The 26,252-nt window shown below is 42.1% G+C and overlaps 1 protein-coding gene across 2 annotated transcripts in view; it reads right to left on the bottom strand.

Annotated features, from left to right (window-relative positions):
- Positions 1-19,224, bottom strand: part of HSD11B1 (hydroxysteroid 11-beta dehydrogenase 1) — a 28,333-nt gene extending 9,109 nt beyond the window's left edge. The window contains exons 1-5 of one of the 2 annotated variants that reach the window (XM_059674706.1): positions 19,077-19,224; positions 7,530-7,643; positions 6,690-6,820; positions 4,826-4,937; positions 4,486-4,671 (exon numbers count right to left, since the gene is read on the bottom strand). In XM_059674706.1, coding sequence (XP_059530689.1) covers positions 4,486-4,671; positions 4,826-4,937; positions 6,690-6,820; positions 7,530-7,617 — 517 coding nt within the window. In that variant the 5' untranslated portion in view covers positions 7,618-7,643; positions 19,077-19,224. Of the gene's footprint in view, positions 1-4,485; positions 4,672-4,825; positions 4,938-6,689; positions 6,821-7,529; positions 7,738-19,076 lie in introns of those variants that run through there. The other variant, XM_059674707.1, reaches the window with a different exon arrangement.
- Positions 19,225-26,252: the final 7,028 nt, after the last annotated feature.

Below are 26,252 nucleotides of genomic sequence, written 5' to 3'. Positions count from 1 at the left end.
GTCAGGGCGAGTTTTTTTTTCTTTGCTTAATCCTTTCCCCTTTTCACGAAGCTCCCCAACCCCACTCCCCTCTGACAACTGTCAGTCTGTTTTCTATCCATGAGTCTATTTCTATTTTGGTAGCTTATTTTGTTCATTAGATTCCACATATGAGTGAAATCATATGGTACTTACCTTTCTCTGAATGGCTTATTTCACTTAGTATAATGTTCTCCAAGTCCATCCATGAAGTCGCAAAGGGTAACATTTCCTTCTTTTTCTATGGCCGAGTAGCATTCCATTATGTAAGTGTATCACAGCTTTTTTATCCACTCATCTACGGATGGGCACTTGGGCTGCTTCCAAATCTTGGCGATTGGAAATAACAGGGCAATGAACATAGGGATGCATGTATTCTTCTGGATTAGTGTTTCAGGTTTCTTCAGATATGTTCCCAGGAGTGTGATTGTTCCACTTTTAATTTTTGGAGGAAACTCCATACTGTTTTCCACAGTGGCTGCACCAATCTGCATTCCCAACAACAGTGCTGAGGATTCCTTTTTTTCCACATCCTCACCAACACTTGTTGTTTATTTATTGATGGTAGCCATTTGCACAAGTCCATCTGGACAGATGTGAGGTGATATCTCATTGTGGTTTTAATTGGCATTTCTTTGATCATTAGTGATGTTGAACATCTTTTCATATGTCTGTTAGCCATTTGTATGTCTTCTTTGAAGAAGTGTCTATTCAGGTCCTTTTTTTTTTTTTAACTGGATTGTATTTTTTGTGCTGAGCTATATCAGTCCTTTATAAATTTTGGATATTAACCTCTCATTGGCAAATATGTTCTCCCATTCAGTGGGTTGCCTTTTCATTTTGTTGATGGTTTCCTTTGCTGTGCAAAAGCTTTTTAGTTTGACATTTAAGGATTTAATTCATTTTGAGTTTATCCTTGTGGTCTAGTTTCATTTTTTTTGCACAATTCTCTCTAATTTCCCCAATACCACTTACTGAAAACACTATCTTTAACCCATTGTATGTTTTTGCCTCTTTTGTCAAGTATTAATTGACCAGAACCGTATGGGTTTCTTTCCAGGCTCTTTATTCTATTTCTTTATCTATATGTTTGTTTTTATGCCAGGATCATGCTGTTTTGATTACTATGGCCTTGTAGTATAGTTTGATATCAGGTAGTGTGATTCCTCCTACTTTGTTCTTCTTTCTCAAGATTGCTGTGGCTATTTGAGGCCTTTTGTAGTTCCATATAAATTTTTGGAATATTTGTTCTAGTTCTTTGAAATGCACCATTGGTATCGTGATAAGAATTGCATCAAATCTATAGATTGCTTTGGGTAGTACAGACATTTTAATGATGTTGATTCTTCCTATTCATGAACAATATATACGCTTCAACTTATTTGTATTTTCTTCAGTTTCTTTTTCCAGTGTCTTACAATTTTCTGAGTAAAGATCTTTTATATTCTTGGTTAAATTTATTCCAAGGTATCTTATTTTATTTATTTTTTGATGTAATTATAAATGGGATTGTTTTCTTAGTTTCCTTTCTGATAGTGCATTATTGGTGTATAAAAATGCAACTGATTTTTGGGTTTTATTTTATTTTTTTTCCACATAATTATTTTTTTTAAATTACATCTTTATTGTTCAGATTATTACATTTGTTCCTCTTTTTTCCCCCCATAACTCCCCTTGGGTTTTATTTTATATCCTGCAATTTTACTGAATTTATTTACCAGTTTTAAAAGTTATTTTGTGTGTGTATGTGTCGAATCTTTAAGTTACTTTATATACAGTTTCTTCAAATAATGACAATTTTACCTCTTTCTTTCCAATTTGAATGCCTTTTATTTCTTCTTATTGTCTGATTCCTGTGGCTAGGACTTCCAGTACTATGTTAAATAAGAGTGGTGAAAGCAGACATCCTTGTCTTGGTCCTGATCTTAAGGGAAACGCTTGTAGTTTTTGCCCAATGAATATGATGTTGGATGTCGGTTTGCCATAGATGGCTTTTATTATGCTGAGATATGTTCCCTCTATTCTTATTTTGTTGAGAGTTTTTTTTTGTTGTTTGTTTTTTTAATCATAGATGGGTGCTGGATTTTATCAAATGCTTTTTCAGCATCTATTGATCTGATCATGTGATTTTTATCTTTCAGTTTGTTTATGTGATGTATCATGCTTATTGATTTGCAGGTATTACATCAACCTTGCATACCTAGAATAAAGCCCACTTGATCATGGAGTATGATCTTTTTAACATGCTGCTGGATCTGGTTTACTAATATTTTGTTTTAGAATTCATGTTTATCAGGGATAAGATTTCAATGTTATGCAATGCCTAGACATGCATTGGGGAACAAAAATGATTGCTTATCACTATAATTCCATAAACAACTTAATCTAGCCCCTGGAAGGAATGATTAAAAACCCAGTCCAATACTCCTTGGCTGACCTCATTTTGAGACTTAGCACCCCATGTTTGTGGAATTCAGATTTTAAGGAGGAAGGATGAATGAACATTGATGTTGACTATTTAAAAGAATATAGCATAGAACAGAGACATTCTTCAGTTAGGGAGAGAAAGCAAAGTTGTCAGTACTTTGGCAGTTCAAAGACATACTTTAAGCAAACAGGCTGAATTCTTTTGGCTATAGAACCAATAGACTTGAAGGACAGTAGTCCAACTAGATTTCCACCCAAGATTTCACAGAATTACAAAGTGATATTTAGTAGGTGTAGAAGGTGTGGAAGCAGAGGTTATCAAAATTTCACCACGCCCTTGGACTTCTACAGTAATTCTTGTTCCTTTCGGGAACAGTCACACTGTGTATATGTTATAGAAAGTTAAAATTTCCAGTCAGAGATGATGCATGTCTTTGCATCAGTAAGTGTATTACTTAATCAACTGAAATCCTTAAAACCACCTACACCAGGACTGATGTGAGGGTTTTGGCCAGTGCCCTAGGACAGTGATGGCGAACCTATGAAACATGTCAGAGGTGACACGCGAACTCATTTTTTGGGTTGATTTTTCTTTGTTAAATGGCATTTAAATATATAAAATAAATATCAAAATAATAAGTCTTTGTTTTACTATGGTTGCAAAGATCAAAAAATTTCTATATGTGACACAGCACCAAAGTTAGGGTTTTTCAAAATGCTGACACGCTGAGCTCAAAAGGTTCGCCATCACTGCCCTAGGGTGAACTGGGGATGTGCCCAGCACTCTTCCCACTCAGTATGCATCTGGAAGCTCTCCCTTCCTTTCAGCCCAGAGGGAGGCTGTGACTGGGGAGGGTGGGGCGTCTGTGCCGCCCTGGAGGCGCAGGAATGCGTATCAATCACTGTTTGGTGGGTAGTGCAGACACATTGCCCTTCTATCCCACCACCATGCAGGCCTCTCCCGCCCAGGAAGTAGAGCTCTTTACAACACCGATGGCATTTTTAGTCACAGCAGTAACTAACATTTGTGCAGTGCCTAAGAACTTCCAAAGGCTGTTGGTTTCACATTGCCAGGAATGAAATTGAGATGGCTGACGTTGATGCTGGTGTTCGCACCTTCCAGCCATATCCTTCTAACTGACTAATCAACAAATCAAAACAACCAACCAAAAATTTTTCTCTGGGACCTGTGATGAAATGCACCAAAGCATCCCCCACGCTTTTTACTGGTGACAACTTCTGATGCTGCCTCCATCCAGGACATCGGGGACTTCTCTTGACCACACAGAGTTCTCTTCCTCTGTACTCACTCTCTCCCTACCCCGTTGGTTGTGTAGATTGGACGTTTAGTGTAGCAAGTTCTGATTTGGAGTATACGCCACTACAGGCAGGTCTGTGAATAATATGGTGTGTTTGTTTCTGTTTATTTCATTTTGCCTTAGCTTAACCCACTGATTAGGCAACCATATGTTGTTAAAATATCTCACTTTTCAGTTCTACCTTTGCTTCAACTAACCTTACCTACCTACATCTCTTGTAGTGAAAGAAGCAAAGTCCTTTTTACTCATCGTGACCAGGCCTCTCTCTTAGTATGATAGGCTGTAACTCTAGCAGTTTCTCAATGTCCCACTGGACTTGCATTTGTAGATCATAAGCCATCGGGCTTCCGGTAGGCACTCTGAACGGCTGGTCTTTCTCCGTCCCTTCCAGGAAACTTGTAGCCCATTTACCTTGAATGATCCTTCATTTTGGATTGCCCCTGTTGTTCTCAATGGCATCTCTCTTACTCAGCATGCGCGCTCCTCATTGAATACGCATGTCCACGTCTCTTATTTACGTATCTGCCTGCCCTCGCATATGGGAAAATTGACAGTTGGCTTTTGCTTAATATCACTGTGAGCATTTCAACTTCCAGTTTATATTGTGTTATTTCTGTGCATGAGAACTGGTAAAAGAAAAATTGTTTACTACAGAGCGCCCAACATCCTCCCTGGCACATCTCCTGCTCCGACCTTCTACAACGGCCCCTGCCCCACTCACCAGCCATGGAGGAGACAACGACAATGCTTCCGTTGCTCTGCTTCAGCATGGGTAGGGCAGCCATACTCATGACCACATAACTGATGTAGTTGACCTCCACGCTTCTGCGCACTAAGTGGATATCACCAGCAAATGGTTCCATGGTAGCGCTGGTGATGTGATTGAGAATGAGCATGTCTAGTCCTCCTGCAAGAAATGACTGTGTTGAGAGAAACTATCTGGGGTGGATATCTTTTCTTTCCCCCTCCCCCCCTCCCTTTCCTACGCTCCCTGAGCCAAGTCCCAAGGAGCAAAGACGATAGAGGAAGTCCAGAGGAGGAGAGAAGAGAAGCAGCCTCACCCAAGATCTTTCCAGCTTTGGCAATAAATTGCTCTGCGAAGGTCATGTCCTCCATGGTGCCAGCAATGTAGTGTGCTGAGGCTGCTCCATACTTCAAGCAGTCGGATACTATCTGCAGGGACACATGACCTTGGTTTCAGTATTGTAACCAGATTCTAAGTTTGACAGCTTGCCAACACAAAAACCAAACTCATGAGACATGATGCTGGTGAAAAAGGAAAGAGATGTTATTCAAGTGCTGGTCACCTGAGGAGATGGGGGACTCTTGTCATAAAGCCCATCATCTCAGTACAGGCAGAGGTGTTTTTTAAAAAATATATCTTTATTGATTTCAGAGAGGAAGACTGAGGGAGAGATAGAAACATCAATGATGAGAGAGAATCATCGATCGGCTGCCTCTACACACGTTCCACTAGAAATCGGGCCCACAACCCAGGCATATGTCCTGACCAGGAATCAAACCATGACCTCCTGGTTCATAGGTCAATGCTCAACTACTGAGCCAGCCATCTGGCGGGCCAAGCAGAGAGTTTTATAAGGAGGGAGAGGCAAAGCATAACAAAGAAATCAAGGGCAAAGGGTTGAAGAGTTCTCTATGTGCCTTCCAGCACAGTCTATTCTGATAAGGATCTGAAAACTGGTCAAGTGATGGTGTCATCTCGCTTTTTTCTTGTCATCTTGGTTCTATGGTTGAAGGTTAGCAAATCTCCTGGAACCGGGATGACTGAAGGCTGGAGTCTGTATCTTCTGAAGTTAGTTCCTAGGATTCTCATACAAACATGCTGTTTATCTATAAGCTACATCTTAGTCAGAGTCAGCTTTACAGACACAATGTCAAAAGAATGGCGGGCTGGGGTACAATTCCTACGGTTACAGTATTGGCTACAGACCTTTGGGGACAGTCTCTGAGGTAATGGGGATTTAGATGAGAAGTTGTTCACAGCACTGGTTTGATAAGAAATGTTAGCGGGTTTATGTGCATGAATGTGAATTTAGTGAACGTGTGTGTGTGTGTGTGTGTGTGTTGCTAAATGCAACCCGACATAATCTTTGTCCTGGGTATGAAATATTTTTTCTGGAAGTATTTCAGGTAGGGTGTAAATGGCTAAGTCATCACTGTGCTTGGGTTCAAGTCCATGATTTGTGTATGTGAGTCTCTGTGAATAGATGTTTTTGAATGATCCTAGTTTCCATGTGGGTAGCCCTAGGTTTGTAATGTTTTATATCCTTGGGTTTGTGAGTCTGAGCATATAAGAGGGCAAAGAGGGCATGTGTGTGAAAGTTTGCATGGGTACAAAAATATTAATTAATGTGTAGATCCTGGAATTTTGATACCTGAGTACATATTTACATATCTGTGACTGTGTATAACTGCGTGTGCAGAGGCATGTCTATGAGTCTATATAACCCAAGAACTTTGTGTGTCTCTCTATGTGTATGGGAATGAACACTGAAATGCGTATTTTTATATTATTGTGGGTGTTTGAGCATATATGTGTGTGTGCCTGCGCATGTGTGTGTATGCATCTGTGTATGGATGTGCCAATCTCTTTGTGTTGGCATGTATATGTAAGTATATATAAAAATACATCTGGGCATGTAAGCATGTATGTGTTTGTGGGCACAGAACCCTCACCTTCTTTTTAAAAAAATATATTTTATTGATTTTAGAGAGGAAATGAGAAGGGGAGAGAGAAACATCAATGATGAGAGAGAATCATTGATTGGCTGCCTCCTGTACACCCCCCACGGGGATCGAGCCCGCAACCCAGACATGTGCCCTTGGCCGGAATCGAACCCAGGACCCCTCAGTCCATAGGCCAACGCTCTATCCATTGAGCCAAACCAGCCAGGGCACCCTCACCTTCTTTAGAGCTTCTTCTGACCTCGCTGTCACCATCACGTGGGCTCCCATCTTCGCCAGATGATAGGCCATCTCTTTTCCAATCCCCTTGCTGGCCCCTGTGACAATCACTTTCTTTCCTTGGAGCATCTCTGGGAAACCCCAAAAGGAAGTGAAGAGTAAACCCAACTTGGCAGCAGCATTCCTCCTCCTGCTCTGGACATGGGCAGCCTTATCTCAATGCCTCACGGTTATGTGTCCAGATCAGCTTATTTGCATACATCAGTGGAGGAAAGTTCAAGTCTTTCATAAATATGCTCTGAAATGGTGGTTTGTCTTGGTTGCTCAGAACCAAGTCTACCTACTGTTTCTCCTAAAAATCAACAACAAGACAAAACAACCCTCCGTGGACAGAAGTTTCAGCTGTTTTGCTCAATTGAAAAAAAAATGCAAAAATTAATCAAAACAGAGAGCCCAGGGATTTCCCCTCACTTCTAGTTAGTCATCAACTCCAGACTACTTTCTTGCCTCCAACTTATCAGTCTTTCCACGGAGCTCAAATATCTGGCTGAGCTGTGAATTTTGGAGTTACCCTTATTTTTGTAGGGGATCTGAAATTGCTTTTCATTAAGGGGGCCAAGTGCCACACAGACCATTTGCTCTTGGCTATGTGATTTCCCTTCCCCACACTCCTGTGACCCATCCCCTGTGGCTGGAGGACACAGAATTCCTCTCCTACCTCAGGGTCCCTTGTCGTTCTACAACTTTGGAGGTCAGGAAATCATCATGATCCTCCAGCACTGCAGCTACCCGTTTTTTCTTTTTATCTATCTCTTCAAAATTAGACACACTGGTACTTACCTGGTTTGAATTCCTCATCCGCGGAATAGTAGTAGTAGGCCAAGAAGATCCCCAGAATGGGTAGGATATAGTTTTTCATACAAGCCATCGGACAGGGATCTGGCACGAGGAGCCCTGTAGGACACACAGAGAGAATCTACACAACTTTTTACAGCCTTCCAGGCAGGCAGCAGCCTCTGAATTGTGACATCAGGGCCGGGGAGGCTGGAGTAGTCTCAGACAGTGCTAGCCAATTTCCCTGTAAGAGCAGCGCGATTGGCTATGGGTGAGATCGCACTTATCTTGGCAGCCTGCATGGTAGATTTCACAATGAACAATATTTATTCCAATGCATTGAGCAAGAAGAGACTTACCGATCGCCAAGTTCATGACTGTACAGGACTGGATTCCCAGCATCTTCCTCTGAACACCATTTACACTATCAATCGACGACCTTACAAAAGTGCATGGCAAACCCCCATTTCGGAGCATGTTTATATGTGTGCAGCTTCCGGGGAAATGTGAGTAATAGCCAAGAGAGCCAAGTTCAAGTCAAATCTCACTCTCAGTCCCACCTCCTAGTCAGAAGCTATTAAAAATAATAGCCCAATACAGAAAAATAAGCTTCTTAAGAAAATATGTGCAAAATATGTTCTTGGAAAATAAACAAGCCCGATAAACCTCACACAAGTTCAGTGACCATGTATTACAACATCAAAAGGGAATGCAAGCCAGCCAGAACCCAGAAGGCAAGAATTTTAGGAAAGCTCTAGCCGATTTGGCTCAGTGGATAGAGCATTGGCCCATGGACTTGAAGGGTCCTGGGCTTGATTCTGGTCCAGGGCACTACCTCAGTTGCAGGCTTGATCCCTGTGTGGGAGGCAACCAATCCATGTGTCTCTCTCATATCAATGTTTCTCTCTCTCTCTCTCTCTCTCTCTCTCTCCCTCCATTCTCTCTCTCTAAAAAAAACACACACCAAAACCCCCAAACAAACAAACAAACAAAAACCACACCGAAAAACAAAAACACCAATGGAAAAATATCCTTGGGTGAGGATTAACAACAACAAAAAGCTCTCAGGAAAGTACAACGGAATGTACACTTAAGACTTTAATAGCAAATAAAGAAGGAATAATGAGTGCCCAAAACCAAAAATGGTACAAAGCTATTAAACTGGGTCTTATAAATGCTATTGAGGAATGAGAACCATGGAGAAGTTGCTGCAAGAGAAGGCCTGCTGCAGGAGAACAAGCAGCGAGCACCTTCGAGGCAACACTGGCCTGAAAATCCCACATCCAGCTAAAAACTGATCTAGAACAATACAAGGACCATAGAGGAGAAACCCTTAGTAATTTAGAATTTATCATAGAATTATAGAAATAACCACGCTGGTATGTCTATAGTAAGAATTCATTAAGGAGCAATTCTTAAAGAATGAATTGAAGATATATTATTGTTAAGTTTTTCAACTTAAAACCAACTAACCAAACCATAAAAATTACCCCACCACAGAGCAAATTTGGAATTCTGCAGAGTTACCAATAGAACTGAGAAAACCATTTACATGTGACAGTAAGCATGGGTATGGGGATTTGGACAAGGAATATGGGTTGAGGGTAGGGGTTGGGGGATTCTCACAATATTAAGACAAATCGAGTTATGACACCAAGTACAGGATCTGGAAACGCTCCCTGAACTTTCACTTCAGAGTAAGGGAAAAGAATTGAAGACCCAAAGGAGATGAAATAATTTGTCAACAGAGACCCACAGCTGTAAAGTTTACTTCCAGAAAACAATGAAAATTTGAGAATAGTTAAGGGCTAGATAGAGCTCAAGGTCCATGGAGGGCAAAATAGAAAAAAATAAAAAGGAAAATTCAAGTAGAAAATTATATTACCTACTGTCAGAACTGTAAGAGTTATATGCATAATTTTATAACTGACTTTATGCTGCCAAGGTATGTTACAGACTAGACTCCATGCTCATCTCTACAGCAAAGGAAATTTAAGTTTATTTTCATAATACTGTACTATTAATAATAAAATTATAGGAAGAAACAATTGCTTGAAAATATGATGATGCTGAAAGGACGGAAAGATGGACAGACTAGGAAAGTTTATTGTCTGACAAAAAAATAAAAAAAAATAAAATTCACTACTGAAAAGATAATCTAAAGACATATAAAAATAACAATGAGTAGGATAAACAGCAGGGCGATAGAATGTAAAACTATGCTATTGACTATAGTTGATTGTTGGCTGAATTAAAAAATAAAGTCCAACCTTGTGCTGCCTCAAAAGACAAATAAACACAGACGTTAACTCACACACAGATGAATAACTTGATGACCGAATAGCTATCATGCCAGAAAACAAGGACAGAGAAAGCACCTAACAAAGTAACATTCATGGAATTAGATGAAATAATTTTTAGTCAGTAAAGTGCATTAATGAGAAATGAGGACAATGCATAATGGTATATATTCTTAGCAGTTCTTAAAATGTTTAGTCTCAGGATCCCTTTACAAGCTTAACAACTATTGAGGATCACAAAGAAATGTGCATATGTGGGAAAAAAGTCCTATCATCTCTTAGTATGATTATGAAAATAGTTTTGATCTTTTAGACCCCCAGTGGGGTCTCAGGGACCCAGGGGTAGCACATTTTGGCCATATGATGTAATAAACACAGATCACTCTATGTCCATATTTACATGCCTGGTTGTTTCATTTGTTTATAAACTCCTGGAGGACAGGGACCACATCGTTTCCATCTTTGCTGTTTTAGTGTTTCTGCAGCAACAAGAAGATGCCTGGCTTCCTGGACTGAGTTAAAAAGCAGGGGAATCCCTGGGATTCTGTGTTCTGGTCACACCCGATCAGCCCCACTCCCTAGTCCTCTTCTAGAGCTTCTCACCAATTTAAAAAATATGAAAGGAAACAACCGTTTCACCTCGCATTTCTTTCGAGTCAAATTTTCCCCAAGCAAGTAAAGTTGCTTTCACTGCCACAGGCACCAAAGCTAGCTGTGCACGCCACTCCTCTGTGCTGCCTCCCATTTTGAAAAGTTAAATTTCAAAATGGGTAACATTGGTTAATAGCATTATAGAATATTCAGGTGTACAACATTATAATATGACATCTGTGTACTCTACGGTGTGCTCACTACCTGACGTCTAATTTCCTTCCAGTAGCATATATTTGACCCCCACTACCCACTGCTCCCTCCCCTCCCCACTTTCCCTTCTGGGACCCACCTGTTAGAATGGCCATTATAAAAAAAAATAAGAAATAACAAGTGTTGGAGAGGGTGTGCAAGAAAGGGAACCTCAGACACTGCTGGTGGGAAACTAAGTTAGTGCAGCCACTATGGAAACCAGTATGGCCTGGCCAGCTTGGTTCAGTGGTTGAGTGTAGACCTATGAACCAGGAGGTCATGGTTCAATTCCAGGTCAGGGCACATGCCCGGGTTGTGGGCTCAATCCCCAGTGTGGGTTGTGTAGGAGGCAGCCTATCAATGATTCTCTCTCATCGTTGATGTTTCTATCTCTCTCCCTCGCTCTTCCTCTCTGAAATCAATTATATATATTATATATAATAAAAGCATAATATGCTAATTAGGCTGGATGTCCTTCTGGACGACCTTCTGGATGAAGCAGGTCCCGGGTGCCAGAGGGAAGCCGGAGCTGGCAGCGGGGGAAGGAAGGCCTATATTTGCACTTTTGTGCATCGGGCCTCTAGTATATATTTAAAGAAAACAGTATGGAGACTCCTCAAAAAATTAAGAGTAGAGCTACCATTCTGCGTGCCACCCCTTCTTTGCAATGCATTGACTATTTACATTTCAGACAGGCTTTCCGTGAAATATCATGAACACAACCTGGCAGTTTTCAGAAACCCACAGAGAACGGGTTCCCCTCAGCTGGAGGTGCAGGTGGGAGGCCAGCCAGGCATTCATTCCCAGCCAACTAAAGGGGGTTTAGAAAAAGCAACAAGGTGAGAGAAGCACAGGGGTTGAAGGGAAAGGGACTCTGGGGGATAGGCCAGGCCTGGGAGGACTACTAGGAGAAGGCAAACATGTGAGAAGGAACAGCCAGAGGGAAATTTGCACACATATGGCCTGACATGCGGATCCCGAGAGAAGTTCCTGTTATTTCTGAGTCCCAAGCCGCTACTGTGCTTTTCAGGGCTGTTCAGCAGCTTTGCTAAGAAGTGGCCTCTTTTTGAAAAAATGAATCCTGCCAGGGGAATAGCGGGCAGACAGACCCAGAGTAAATGGTAGGCAAACACTTCCTGTTGGGAGGTGCTGCTTTCCCTGGGAGAATAGCACGCACCTGTTGAGACAGGAAAGGATCTTGGCATAACATTAGAATTCCCCTTCTCTCCACCCGCTACCCCAGGCCAGTTCCCTAGGGCTGATTTTGGAGGAATTTGTAAATCTGTGCCATGGCCACTGAAATTTGTTTCCAGCGATGGACATGACTATGGTTTCTTCTAATAACAAGGACTCCTCTCCTACCGCTCCTCCCTTTCCTCTCTCTCCCCAGGGGAAGAAGTTATCATTCAGCAACTCTGCATGACCCTCCTCCTAATGGACAGATTAATCATAGTTTCCACCGAATGGATGGGAGCTGCGGTGTGGAACAATGAACTAGGAGTGCCCTGTGTGCGCTGTCCTGTCCCCTCCTGTCATTTGTGGTCTGTGGCGGGGTTGCTGGTGGGGCAGACCACCTGTGGCTGGGAGAGCTAGGAGCCTCTTGGGGGAGAGCCAGCATCCTAATGAGGCCCGGAGCCAGCGTGGATCCCAGCCCGTCAGTGCGGGTGGAGTGGAGGCAGCTCAGAACATGTCCTAGCGGGTTTTTCGGTTTTTTTTTTCATCTGGCCTCGCTCCTATGGACTGGCATCGGAGCATAGAGGAGGGCAGAGCCCACACAGTAACTGCAGAAGCCACTGCCTGAGGACTTGGGTGAAGCATTGGTACACAAGGGAGCAGGGGGCGAGTCCTACACGGCTGAGAGGACTGACTCCAGCAAAAACCACCTCTCAGCATTGCTCCCTGGTTGCTCTGCCCGGCTTTCAGGGAGCACAGCGAGGTGGCACAGCAGCCTCAGTCGGGGGGCTTTCTTAGGGTGCCAGGGACCAGCATTCTAGGGAACCACTCCCAGTGGGAAGATGGGCTGCCAGATTTAGCAGATGGAAGTACAGGACACCCAATTGTATTTGCTTTGCAGGTAAACAATGAATACCTTTTTAGGGTACCTGTAATCTCAACTATTGCAGGTAATATACTTATGCTAACACATTCTTATTATTTATATGAAATTCAGATTTAACTGGGTATCTTATGGTTTATCTGAGATTCTTAGATGTGGCACAGAGCTTTGGGAACACGGGGAAGCTATGCCTCCGGTGTGGACAGAACATCCTTGACCGTGGCTACTGAGAGCAGAGGCGAGACCACCCATTTACCTTCCCCACCGTGGAGCTCAGGAGCCTGGCCACAGACAGCCTCTCAAAGGACTCTGGGTAGGAAAGGAGGACAAGGGCATATGGCTGAGTGGAGGTTGCATCTGCTGAAATTTATTTAGTGCCTACTACGTGTCAGGTGCTATGAATGAAAAATAAACCCAAAACACAAGGCTTTCCTGACCAGGTTGACTGCAGTATGTACCTCTCACTCTTGTTTCTGCCTCATCATGCTCCCTTCTGATCTTAAAATGCAATTCACACCAGGGTTGAATTTTCCATTTTCTGTCTGATGGGAGGGGTCATGACCTTTGAGGGCGGGGAAACAGCCCAGAAAAATGACCCAATTAGGGACGAAAGGAGCATGGTCTAGGTTTAGGATGTTGAGTTTCTGCCAGCAGAGGGAGCCCCAGGGTTGGGAGAGAAAGCTCAGACTGCAGGGGTTAAAAAAATCACTAGGGTGGGGAACTTTCTGGCAATGTGTTCAGCAGTCCAGAGGGACTTCAGAGTCAAATTCAGATAAAAGAGGATGAAAGAGAGAGGAAGGGGGAAAGCTAGGCTTACAATACACTGACATGTACACAGCAACAGTTACACACCCAAATCGCAGAGCCCCCTCCTTCCCCCCTCTGTAGGCACACTGACAATCTCTGCTCTAGTCCAGTGGTTCCCAAGCCTTGCAGTGCCACTGAGTCATGGGGGAACTAAGGGCAGATTCCCAGACCCCACCAGGACCTGTTGAACCAGACCCATCAACGGTGGGACCCGGGAATCTGTATTTTTAAAAAGCTCCCCAGGCGATTCTGAAGCAAACTGTGGACAGACAGTCTGATAAACTGCTCTGGGTAATTAGGTAAGTACGTTAATTGTAGCTTGTTTGAGACTTAATTTAAGGGCTCCAGGCATCAACATGTTGACGGATGGATTGAATGTAATCCATGGGAGTCCGCCATTATGATTGAACTTTCTCTCTCTCTCAAAAAAATGTCTATATCAATTTCTAGGAATAATTTCTATGTCAATATAATGCATGAAGAGCATGTAAAAAGTTACATGGCACAAAAGGCTTATGAATAACAGGAATCCTTACTCCTCATATCTCCATGCCCTACCCTCATTTCAGAGCCCTTACTTTCTGTTTTTTAAAGAATGGCTTATTGACGTAGAGAGAGGGGAAGGGCGAGGGAGAAAGAGGGGGAGAGAGAGAAAAAGAGAGACAGAGAGAGAAACACATTGATGTGAAAGCGCAACATCAATTAGCTGCCTCCTGCATGCCCCCTACCGGGGATCGAGCCTGAAACCTAGGCATGTGCCCTAGACCTGGAATCGAACTGGCAACCTCCTGGTGCCGTGGATGATGCCCAACCAGCTGAGCCACATTGGCAACCCCTTTTTTAAATCTTATTTTTTCCCTCTGAGAATTAACTACATATTTTAAAACGATATGCTTTTTACTACTGTTCTTTGATTATGCAATTTGAGAAATTATTTATTGATTTTCTACTAAGAAATATTAGGATGTTGCTTTTTTAACAACACATGTAGAGACTCATTTCCTTTCTTCTAGACTCCTAGTACTATTCTTTCATCATTTTAATTAAATCAAGTCAGTGTTCATATTATTATGACTAATTGTTTACAGCTCAGCAATGTCATGTACTGTGATTGCATTTCTTTTTATTCTTCCCACCTTCCCTCTTTACCAGAGTTTACAATCACACTTTTGTTTGTTTGTTTGCTTAGTTCTCCAAATCCTCTGACAAGAGCTAGAAAAATAAATTGGTTAAATTAATTGGATAATCTGATCCCCCCCCCCACCCCCCCCCCACCCCCCCCCCACCCCCGCCTTGGTGATATCCCTCTTGGAGCCCTCAGTCCTGCTGTGCCCATTTGCACTAGAAGCTTGATAGGCTGGTTGCTGGGACATCCCTTTGCCATCCACATGGGAACACCAACTTCTCTCCCGGGTAACTTTTCCTAAGTGGTAAGGAAATTCTTTGAGACCTAGGATGCAGGAGGGCTATTTTACATTTAACATTTTCACACGGGCACCCATCCATCAGATCACAGCCACATAAAGCCCAGGGTGACAGCTCTGCCTGCTTGTCCTTATTTCACCCTCGCCTTGATTCATGGTTTGGCTGGGTAGGGATTTCTAGGTTGAAGATTATTTTCTCATGGAAGTGGAAGACATTGCTGGATTGCCTTTCAGTTTCCAGCTTCCAGTGTTGACCCTGCAAAGTCCAGTTGCTGCCTGGATTCCTGATCCTTGGTTTGTGAACTGGTTTTCCTCTTTCGAGAACTTTTGGGATCCTTTTATTGCCGGGGTTCTATCATTTATAATGATGTACTTTGGGGAGAGGTTTTTTTTTTTCTCTCATTTATTGTGTTGAGCACACACTGGGGCCTTTCCATAGGGAAATGCAAATCTTTCATTGTGGCAAATTTTGGAGACATTCGTTTTTTGGTTAATGTATTTTACTCAGTTTTCTCTGTGCTCTCTTTTTGGAATTCATCATTAGAAGATGTCCCTGGATCGATCCATGTAAGTTTCTTATTGTTATTGTCCTATTTTAAAATTTATTTTCCTTTTTGACCTGCTTTCCAGGAGATTTTGTCAATTTTACCTTGCAATGCTTCATTTAAATTTATATTTCTAGTTGCACTTTTTAAAATTTATTTTAAAAAGTTCTTTCTTGTTCCCTACTACTTTTTAAAAACACTGGTTTCCTGGTCTTCACTCATGGAGGCCCTGTTTTTCCTTATCTCAGGGGGTAATTTCGATGTGGTTGTGAATGAACGATTTCTTCTGCTCTCTCGGTTATTATGGAGTTTTTATCTTCAATGTCAGACGCTTTTATTCCATGATTGATGATCCTTGGAGTCCATTCCTTGGCTGTTGGGGGCGCTTTGTGGAAAGGCAGGGCTGGCTAACTGTTGGCTCTACTGTAGGATAATCCAGAGGGTACTGGCCATTTTCATTGGGGGACCCCAAATACCAGTGCCATTAGTTGTTTTCTCTTTGGTTGAATACCTTCTGCACAGAGGAATCCTTCGTTTTTCTGCCTAGTGTGGGCTGGAGAGGGATATAAACCCGGCTGTTGGTGTTCCGGGAGCTGAGCCAGAACAAGGAGCTGGGGAATCTCATCTTTCAGGATGGAGTCTTTCTCTAATCCTGCTTCTAGCTCCATGCCTAAACCCAGGCTCTGCTGAGCCCGCTGCCTCTTCGGCCAGTTTCTCCAAAATATTGACTTTCCTTCTTCAGTTGGAGGGCAGGAGAGGGGATCTGGAGTGTCTCCTATTGTTGGCCCCTCTGTCCCTCTCTGTTCTGAGATCCGATGGCCTGGTTCCTGAGACTCTCCTGGGCTCTGTGACTTCTTGTTGGCTTCCTGCCATGGGCACTTGGGCTTCCTCCAGCGGCCTCCAGTTTGCTAAGTCACGTATCACTCGTCCATTTACTTTCCCTCTTGCCAAAGAGTGTCGACATCTCTTATCCGCTATTGTTTCCATTCCAGTTCTCTTTGACCTTGTGTTTTATAGCATGTCAATTCTCCTACTGTGATAAGTGCATTTTATATGAAAGCGGAAATGAATACGGCTTTTCAACTCCCAGGTTTAACCCTAGGTAGATACCTCTTTCGAGGAGACTGTTGGGCTTGAAATGAGGGGAAACTTGTGACATCTTCTATCTCCTCCCCTAGGTTACCCAAGAGTCAAGAGTGTGGAAATGAGACATTAAATCATTTTAATGGAAGGAAAGGAGGAAAAATATTTCATTTGTTTATTCATCCAGTCTTTCCAAACATTTATTGAGCACTAATAAATAATCTAACCTATGCTAGGGGCCAGGAATATAAAAGCTGAGCAATATTTGCTATCTTCCTTCAAGGAAGTTGTAGTTAATCATAAGGCAGGCAGGCAAGTAAATTAAAAGTCACGATAATTAATAACATTCTATACAGTAATAAGGGTGCGCATATTGCCTTGTGCTAGCCATTTTCATGACGATGACCTCATTTCATTCTTGTTACCGTTTTTTACGTTGGATATCATTAACCATCTTTTGCAGATGAGAATTTATTAGAGGAGTACAGAACAGGCTATCCAAATCAGCCCAGAGAGGGGGAAGAGCTTCTGGGAGGAGGTGGCCCTGGAGTTAAGTTTTGAAGGATAAGCACAAGTTATGGAGATGAAGTTGGGGGAAGGGCATTCCAAGCAGAGGGAACTCCCCGTGTTCAGGCAAGGGGTCTAGAAATAGCACGGCATGCCCGAGGAACCTCACGTAGACTGAAATTGGAGCACATGGGGGCGTGGCCACTGAACTATAAGTATCCTCATTAGTCAAGATTGTGATCCTGGGCCTACTAAGGAAAGATGCAGAATATGTGATTTCCTCTGTGAATCTGAGCAAATTAAAAAATATTATTTGTAAAATGGAGACGTCATGCGATTATATAAAGAGATGAAATATGTAACCCGGGATTAATGATAGGAATGTAAAATATTCTAGTTCTCTTAGGACAAACCTGACTTAAATCCTTCTTCCATGGTCTCTAGTCCCCTGACAGTTACAAAACAGATTCTGGAAAATCTTAACTATTAGGCAAATCTTTTCTCTCTTTCCATTTTGGCCTGGCCAGGATTAATTGAGCAACTTTTAACAGAATATTTTATTTAATCAGCAGATGCAGTATTTATGAGTTCTCGGGCATCTGGGGCATCTTTCCTGTAAAGTTTGGGTGGGACCAGGAGCATTGAGTCCCAGACTCCCCTCCACCACTGACATACGTGTGACCTTGGACAAGGCCCTGCCCTTGCCTGGGCTTTAATTCCCCCACCTGGCAAATGAGAGGAATTAAATTAGATTAGCGTTAAGATTTGTTCCAGCTCAGAAACTGGATGCAGGAAGCTTTGAGCTGTACTGAAATAATATAAAGAGCAACCTTGGATTTTTGGATTCTATTTTCATATCATGCTACAGAGGGAAAGGCAATTCCTTTTACATCTTGGCAAGCAAGCAGAAGTGAGATCCTTCTGTCTCTCCACCCTCCTTCCAGCTTCTGACTTTGATTTACTCACACCAATCTCCAACGAGAAATACTGGCACTAAAAAGCGCACCTCAGCGTGTCCCTCTGGATTCTTAGGCTCTGTTGGAAAAGTTGGGGGAGTGGGACTCTTAAAAGCCAGCCGTTGGGAAAACACATCGCCATCGTCTGTCTGCAGAGCTTTCCAAAGCCTGAGCCTCGCTGTTTAAATCCCTCCAAGACTGGATCAGTAAACCGCAAGCTTCTGGGTGATACTGTTATTGATGGCAAGTGAGGGTTCGGGTAAATGGTGGGAGTGGGGACTGGCATTTCCTGTTCCTGTCAGCGTTTCTCTAATGGGCCTGAAAGAAGTGCTTTTGAATTCGCTCTGCACAGGCTCTTTAAAAGCTCAGAAGGTCAGTATCCTAGCATCCTGAGCAGCCAGGCAGGACTGGGACTAAGGAACAGGTGAAGAGCACGTGAAGAACTTTGACTGGCAACTGTAGGCCTCCCTTGGTCCATTGAACAAGACTTCTCGAAATAAAATGAGCCTTTCTCAAAGCTCCCGACCTCCATATTAATAATGTTCAACTGGCTGATGATTGGCTGCAAGATGCAGTTTCCAGCACTTTTAGCAATTCCCAGGAGATCGCCTGATGTTTGTACTCTGTCATCGGGTTAAAGCCAATTTTTTTTAAAAAAATGCTTACGACCTGCAATCTTTGTAGGATTTCAAAGAATGTGCAGACATTTTAAAAAGCTATTTTTTGCAACATTTTCATTCCATCTTAACTTTCTGTCCCAGGATGATCAGAATGCTCTCGGTGGCAGTGACAGGCGTCTGGTTCCATCTGTCTTACATCTTCCCTCCTACACATTTATTTCATAACTCATTGGGCATTTCTTCTTCTTTTTTTTTCCCCCTTTGACCAGCATTTGACACTGAAATCTCTCTTCAGCCCAGCCCTCTAATTTATTCCATTATTTCAATAGTGGTTTTCTGAGTACTTACTATGAACTAGGCCCTGACACAATGGTGATGCTATAAAACATAATGGGATTTTAAAAAGTCTTACCTTGAGGTTTCAACCAAATTTTACTTCTTTTTATGGATCTCCTTTTTTCCTTGTGCTTTTCTTCCCTTCTCTCCTCCTCTGCCTTCCCTTCTGTTTCATCTCTCTCTTCCTCTGCGGTTTCCCACTCTTTGGGGAGGGGCAAGATTTCCTGCTTAGAAGTTGGTTGGTTTCTGGGAGGAGTCAGAAGATCTGGTTCAGGACTGGAACCAGCTGGTCTGCCACCTGATACAAGGAGGTGAAACCCAGGTCAAGGAAGACCTTGTGCTGGGACCAAGGTTGCAGCCAGGACAATCCCAGGAGAGGAGCCCTAAAGGGAAGCCGGAGTAGGCCAATCTTGGACTCAAGCATCAGGGTTCCCCAGAGGACAGAGGACCTCCTGAGGCAGCCCCAGGGCATGAATGATTGGAAGTGGTCCTGGTTGCCCTGGAGACTTATCCATTCCTATTGTTAGCTTTAAACATGCCAGAGGCACACCAGGCAGAACCCCTGTCCCACCTTTAGCGCTTGCTCTCAGATTCCTGGCTTTGCCTCAAAGAAAAGTATTGAAACAAGAATTGAACAGATTTTCCCCTCCCACAAAGAGAGACTCCAGTGATCCAGTGTTCTCTGTGTAAGAGTTAAGAAGTCTTTTCCATCAAAGTTATAGCTTAGATATTAATTCCCCCTATCTCCTGGCAGGTAGTTAATAATCTAATAAGTAACCAGAAGTGTAAACATTCCTAAAGAAGAGGTCGTTTGTCCCACTCCCCTACAGACATCCAGCCTCCTTCCTTATAGCCTGCCTTTCTGCCTTTCTCTGCTTAAACATTGGCCCTAACTGTGAAGCCACGCCCTTCAGACAATCAGGGTATGGTGCAGTAACACGTCAGGGAATAGATAAAAATGAGAGCGGAATCCTCATTGTGTGTGTCTGCCTGCCCTATTGTTGCTAATGGCAGTACACACTTTTGCGCAAAAGTAAGTCTTCCTTGCCGACTCATTTTCGAGTGTTTGTCTCATTCCCCCAACACCATTGAAGAGCATTTCTATATATTTCTCAATTACAAACCCCTTAAGCAATAACCTAGGTGACTTATAAACCATTAGGGTGATCCCATCAACAGGAGCATGGATGGTAGAGGGGAGAGAGGCACCTGCAAGAGGATCCAGGTAGGGTAGGGACTCCATAAGCGGGGACAATAATTCCGGCCTGATTTACACCAATTAGTGATGGAGCATCATACCCAATTCAGAGGCTTTCATTCTTTTGGACTAAGGCATAGACAACAGTGTGTCAACAAAGAGGTCATTCTCTTCAACCATTTATGTATTCACCATTCAACAAAGAGTTAATGAGCACCTAGTCCAGGGGTGGGCAAACTTTTTGACTCGAGGGCCACAATGGGTTCTTAAACTGGACCGGAGGGCCGGAACAAAAGCGTGGATGGAGTGTTTGTGTGAACTAATATAAATTCAAAGTAAACATCATTACATAAAAGGGTACGGTCTTTTTTTCCAATGTTTTATTCATTTCAAACGGGCCGGATCCGGCCCGCGGGCCGTAGTTTGCCCACAGCTGACCTAGTCCATGCCAGGCACTGGCATAGGAGCTGGGAATAGAGTGATGAGCCAAACTAGGCATAGCTCTACCTTGATGGTGAGTATAATTGATGTGGTCGCACACTGGTCTCTTTGATATTTGGGGACTTCAATTTAGAGGAAGGGTTGAAGTTGTTGGGTGCTAATGTCTCCTTTGGAGCAGCATCACTGGACAGATTTTAGATGGTCCTCTTTCTGTTTCTTAGTCAAAAAGGGACATTGGTTCTTCCAATGACCCTTCTGCTTATACAGACAGTCCTCGGGTTACGTTGGTCGGTCCGTGGTTATGTCACCGTCTTCCATTTATTTATAGAAAAAAAAAGTTCCGTCATTTCGACTTATGTACATATGTGCGTTATGTTTTTTATTATTTATTTATTTACCACAAGTAAAGGTCGGGAATTGTTATCTTTCTTGTAATTTTTTTTATTTTTATTTTTATTTTTTACTGTTTCACTTCATTACTGCTGTGTATGTGCTCCATGTGAGTGACGTAGGTGCTTATGTAGGTGGGTTCTGACTTAGGGTGAAAATCGCGTTATGTTGCACCGTAGGAAGGGATCTCCGACGTAACCCAAGGACCTACTGTACTATCTACAGGTGTATTTACCTATAGACTCCCAATTCTCAAAGGATAGAAGACCTTCTAGTCTTGTTTTCCTTTCAGAAGCCAGTTGTCTTATCTGGAGATTTCTAGCTCATTTACTTTCTGAGGCTCTCTGAAAATGTCCACCCACATATTGAATATTTTCTAAACAGTTCATTTTGGATTTCAATTAATTTTTTCTCTCATTAAATCCTTTTATTCACATATTTGAGCCCATACGAAGAAAAAGGAAAAAACACACAAAACAAAGCAATGATGAAAAAGAAAAGCCTCCTTAACTTCAACGATTATTCCACTCCAGAATACTCTTTTAAAATTTCTTGAAACCTGTTTTTATTTTTATTTAGTTTATAATTTTGAATCTTTTAAAAAAGGCTTCTGGAATTGTCTTTTGTACTGTATTTTAATTTTTTTCTTGCTCTCTGAAAACACTGTTTTTTTCGTTTGACACAGATGAGTTATTACAATGTTTTCTTTCTTACCCTTCTGGTTTTAAACAATTTTTTTTTCTCCAGTTGAAGGACTAACAACTGAACTTGTTGTACTGATTTATACTTCAGAACAATAATTATCTAATAAAATCTTGAGTTATGTAACAGATTTCTACCTGGCTTCCTGCGGATTAGGAAAATCCTTATTTATAACTCTTAATATGGCTCTATCTAGAGACCAAGGTTTAAATTTAACTTCTTTTTAAAAAACAATTCTATTTATTTGAACTAAAAACATCAGCAACAACAAAACAAACAAACAAACAAAAACCAAAGAATGGTTCATTCAACTTCTTTAGAGCTGCCTTCTGATTTTGCAATTTTATATTGTGATTGCTCCCTCCCCCCCGCCCCCTCTGAAAAATGAGTGGCTCACATCAAAGGTCAGGTAAAGATGAGTGGAAAGAGAGAGAAATTAAATTAGGGTTGGTTTCAGAGTCTTTGAAAAGACCATGCTGGAGTTCAAATTTTGTTTTTTAAACCTCAGCATACTAGTTAAAGAAGCAAACTTGACTTTTAGATTTCTGGGGTTCCTCTTAAATATATTCATTTATTCTGGGGTTCCTTATAAATGAATTAATTTGATGATTTTGACATGCCAAAAGTTCTCCATAATGGCCATTGTTATTCTAAATAAAATGCTTTTTATCAAAGTAAGTGCAAGAGTTAGGATTACAGTGCAACTTTATATGGAAATCAGGAGTTTATCCAAGAGGAAGTTGGGGTTGTGACACAGGAGAACCCAAGAGAGGCAACTTAGTGAGAGTGTGTGCCTGCAAATGGTATCTTGGGTTCCCTTTATAAGCAAAAGTTAGGAGTGGGACATGCAGTTAATGACCTGACAGTCTTTGACCCTGGCATGCAGACTAAAAATAATCTGCCACACATTGATAAGACAGTGCCCACATGAGTGTTCTGTAGAATCTAACGCTAAGTTTGACCAATTGCCCTTTCCTGAACTGGTCACCAGTCTAATGGACCTCCTGCCATTATACCTTAGGACCAGTTTGGACTAGATGGGTGACTTATTGCGCCATTCCATATGAAATGCGCCCTTATTCATCTATGAGAAACAATGTATTCCAGAACAAAACAAAAACACATATAATGAGACTTTTTAATATAGACAAGTAAAAGCAAAAGAAAAGTGAGCACCAGGAGAAGAAGCAGTTGAATGGCAAAAATAATTGTCAAATGGTACACCTCCAAAACAAAAGGTCTAATATACAGAACTATGTCTATTTGTTCAATGATCTATTTTCCACACCAAATATCTAATGACCTTATACAAACACCTAGGTATAATTAACCAGAATACACACCTGCAAACTAAAATTCCCAATTACTTTATACAAAGATTAAGGGCTAAGAATTTTATACAATGACCTGCTTGGTTAAAAATCATAGAAATGGTGAGAACTCAATGAAATTAGCTGGAACTCAGTAAGTACATTGCTGATCTTTGGGAAACATGGAGTTCAGGGAGTGGTGTCCTTCCTGAGACCTAAGTGGGCTGACATCATTTATGGAAGCATTTACTTGTTGATGGCTGGCACTCTGAAATTTATTTATGGGTGAGTTAGTTCCTGGTTGGCCGACCCTCAGGGCTATCACTGATTGATTGGCTTATAAAAGTGTCTTAAATGAGGTGAGCTGTCATGGATTGAGCCAAGGGGTTAAAACTAATTCTGGGTACAATGATTATAGAGCAATCAAATTTTCCCCAAGAATGTGGTAACTTTTTAATATTCTCACAGTTGATTTTTACTATTTGTTTTCACTAGAACATAGTGCAAATTGGCATCTGATAAAACATAAAATAATATATTTATTTATGTTCATAGATCAGAGTTCCATGGAGTTTTGTACTGAGCAAGGTGACTAATAAGTATTTCATTATGACAAAGTTTGAGAACCATTAGGTTCAGCCACTAGGTTTAGGCATTTTCTAAGAGGCAAGAGTATTAGTTAGATAAATTTAATCAGGAAATAGTTTATTTGGGGGATTAAACTCATTACTTTTAATAGTCATCCAGCCAGAAGGAAAATCTTTGTCAGCATGCTGAGAAAAAGAGCAAAGGGGCATTGGAGACAGAGAAGAAGGGATGGTGGGTTCTAGAGAAGCAACCCTTATTTGGTGGTTGTTCTAAACAGAATCCTAGCATCTTATAATTGGATGGGACCTCAGAGGTCATAAGACGAACATCCCTCCAAGTTCAGAAATTTCCTCTCCATGTTATACCATCCCCGGCAGATGATGTCTAACTTCTGCTTGGGTGCTTTTAGTAATGAGGCTCTTACTATACATCACAAGACAAGCTGTTGTTTGGAAATGCTCTGATTTCTTAATGACCTAAGATCTGTTTCCTTGCTAGTCCTAGTTCAAGCCACATACAATAAGTCCATTTGATTGTATTTCATTGGACCAATAGGGCAGCCCTTCAACTATTTGAAGGCAATTGCTAAGTGACACTACTGTCACTTATTCTCTTCTCTAGTGATTTGATTCTTCTGTATGTAAGAGGGGTTCTGGACTGTTATCTGCCCAAGTCACTCGAATCAAAGCATTTTTATCTTAAATTATAGCAACAACAACAATTACAATAACTGTCATTGGCTGAAAGATTATTACAGTTGATCCTTGAACAATATGGATTTGAACTGCATGGATCTAGTGAGAGAGAGAGAAACATCATCGTGAGAGAAACATTGTTCAGTTGTCTTCTATATGTGCCCCAACCAGTGTTGGAACTGGCAATCTAGGTATGTGCCCTGACTGGGAATCGAACCCGCAACCTTTTTTGTTGTACAGGATGATGCTCCAACTAATTTAGCCACCTGTCCAGGGCCGAGAACTTTTTCAATAAATACTTATACATGTTCCAATCCGTGGTTGGGAGTCCACAGACTTGAAGGGCCTACTGTATGCATTGATCTACACTATTTTATATAGGGGGGTTGAACATTCACAGATTTTGGCATTCACTAGGCGAGGAAGGTAGCTGGAACCAATCCCCCATGGATAATGAAAGTAGTTAAGTTTTGGGGAAGTCAAAAATTACACGTGGATTTTCGACTGTAACAGAAGTCAGTGCCTCTCACATTGTTCAAGGGTTCACTGTATATGCCAGGTACTCTCTAAGCACTTCACTCATTTAATTTGCAAAATTATGCCACGAGGAGGAACTATTTTATAGGTGAGAAAATAGTTTACGTAACTTGAGGTAGGCAGTTTATAAGTAACTTACTTGTTTCAGGCCTTAGAGCTCACTAGCAGGGAGTCAGATTGCAAATCCAAGCACTCAGGCAGTGGAATTTAACTTCTCTTGTTTCCCACCTGCGGATTGCCAAGTGAAACAGAACCACCTCCTCTTCCCTCTTCCTGGACAGTCTGCTTTCCCCAATAAGGTGTTGCCTTGTTTTGGCAGCCCTGTCACCAGCTCTTGTTGGCTCATACTGGACTTGTAATTGGTGAAGAAACCTATGTCTTTTTCCACATGATCTGCTGCTAGAATAGGCCTTCACAATTCCGTGAGCATGCAACTGGTTTTTCTGGACCGAAATTCTGCGCTGAATCTCCTTCCCTATTTAGTTTCAATCAGTGAGGGTCACTGCATGAAGGAAGAACAGTCTGGCAGTGGATCAGTTGGGGGAAATGTCCTAGGGGGTGGTTTCGGCTGTTGAGAGCTGGACACAGTGGTGGCTAAATGCAAGGAGGAATAATTAACATAAAAGGAGAGGCACTTGGGTAGACCAACTGGGAGAATAAGATTGGACGTTTAAAGTCAGGCTATGTCTTAATATAGGGATGAGGTTCCCAATTTGGAAACCGAGAGAACAGGGGTGCCACTGATATTCTTTTCTTCCTTTAAACATATCTCTTTCCCCTCGATTATTCTCACCGAGTTCTGGTTGTTCTTTTGTTTGGCGCGCTAAGGATACATTTCAGGGAGAGATGACATTTGATCAGGGCCAGGAACCCTGGGTAGAATTTGAGCTGGCAGAACTACAATGGAGGGATGTGTGGGAGGGGGTGGTGGTGGAGAGGGTCTGATCAGAGGCAAAGACAGGAGCCACTGGGATGTTTGGCAAAAACCCATTGCTTTTGATGGCGAGTGACATGTCTGTACCTGGCTCGGGCAGGAGACACATTAAAATCGCAAGGAGAGTGGCATCAAGCCCATGTCCCTCGTTACCTCTTTAAGAGTCATTGTTCAAAATTTCCTTTGCTGAGCCCTATAGACAGACACTCGGAATTAGTTATTGCCGCAAAGCAAGCTTGGTTCCCTGGAGGAAGAGGACTCAGATCTATGACAACCGGTCTTTTGTCCTTCTAACCTCAGGGTCTCTTACTGCAATTTGCGTTTCGAGGGAGGAAGGCTGGGTAGAACTAGACATCCAATTAGGGGTTCTTGGGAGCTTGCCTTCCCTGGTTTCCTACCAGCTGGCTGGTTTCCCCCCTCCCCCTCCCCTTCTCCTTCCTTCTCTCCCTCTTTCCCT

Source organism: Myotis daubentonii, chromosome 18, assembly GCF_963259705.1.
Source record: "Myotis daubentonii chromosome 18, mMyoDau2.1, whole genome shotgun sequence".
Lineage (NCBI taxonomy): Eukaryota > Metazoa > Chordata > Mammalia > Chiroptera > Vespertilionidae > Myotis > Myotis daubentonii.
This window is presented reverse-complemented; position numbering and strand designations above follow the sequence as displayed.